The 1,097-nt window shown below is 34.5% G+C and overlaps 1 protein-coding gene across 1 annotated transcript; it reads right to left on the minus strand.

The window, feature by feature from the left end:
• Nucleotides 1-275: 275 nt before the first annotated feature.
• LOC104227795 (uncharacterized) lies at nt 276-1,097 on the minus strand. The gene has a single exon (XM_009780123.2). The coding sequence runs from the start codon at nt 1,095-1,097 to the stop codon at nt 276-278; it is 822 nt and encodes a 273-aa protein (XP_009778425.2).

Genomic DNA, 1,097 nt, shown 5'->3' on the forward strand with positions numbered 1-1,097 from the left:
TTAAACTTTTGTGTTTATTTTAAAAAATTTATTGATTATGTACAAATTATTAATTTAGAACACAATAAATTAAACAAACTATAATCCCTAAATAAGCTCCAAATCCTGCTCTACATCGACTGTTTACACCAAATCATGTTAACTTAGTTAAGCGATTTAACGACATGACAATGCATATAACTGATCATGGTTAAGTATTTGAAATTCACGTGCAAAACAAGTGTTATGCATGTATTGGTATGGTGCAAATATCATATGTTTTTGCCCTCTAATTATCAATAGATCGAAGCAAATCTTTTAAGAGAAAGAGCAAAGAGTGGGACAATTGACTTTTGCACCTTGATGTCTTCCTTTGGAAAAAAAAAACGTTGTCCATTGTTCTTTTTCCCCATCATTTGTAATTGTTGATAATTCCTTGCTTGTATCTTTATTTTTTCTATCTCTATTTTCTGAATAATAAAGGAGCATTTTTGTGCTATTTGCCCCAATCGTCCACAATTTTTACAAAGAAAATTTTCACCTTCGTAGTGTATTGCTTGTTTGTGGTGGCCAACATAGATGAACGGTTGAACTGGAACTTCCAATGGTAATTCCACACATAATCTTGCATAACGACCTCTCAGAGTTGTTGATGTGCAAACATCAATTTTTAGGAGCCGGCCAATTGCATTACCAATTTTTTCCAGAATTTTGCCATCGTAAAATTCTGTAGGTAATTGAGGAAGCCTAATCCATACTGCTGAGTTTGTGACTTTCTCTTGAGTGACAACAAAGTTTGGTTTCCATCTAGTAATAGAGAGGAAATGTCCGTTAATGAACCAAGGGCCTTGATTCATTACCTTGTCCATATTTTCCTTTTTCTTGAATTTGATTATGTAGTAGTCTACTCCAAGGTCAATCAACTGGAAATCTTCAGTTGGTTTCCATAGTTCTTGAATTTTTCTCTTTAGATAGTGGTGTAACATACGCTTGCCCACTATGGAATTTTTCCATGGCTCATAGATTCGTACCTTCTCCTCATCAGTGAGTGTTATCAATTTGATGCCCTTTGAGGTCGTTAAGGTTGGTTGATCAACTACTTGATCTTCCGAGTCCAT

This window comes from Nicotiana sylvestris, chromosome 9 (assembly GCF_000393655.2).
Source record: "Nicotiana sylvestris chromosome 9, ASM39365v2, whole genome shotgun sequence".
Lineage (NCBI taxonomy): Eukaryota > Viridiplantae > Streptophyta > Magnoliopsida > Solanales > Solanaceae > Nicotiana > Nicotiana sylvestris.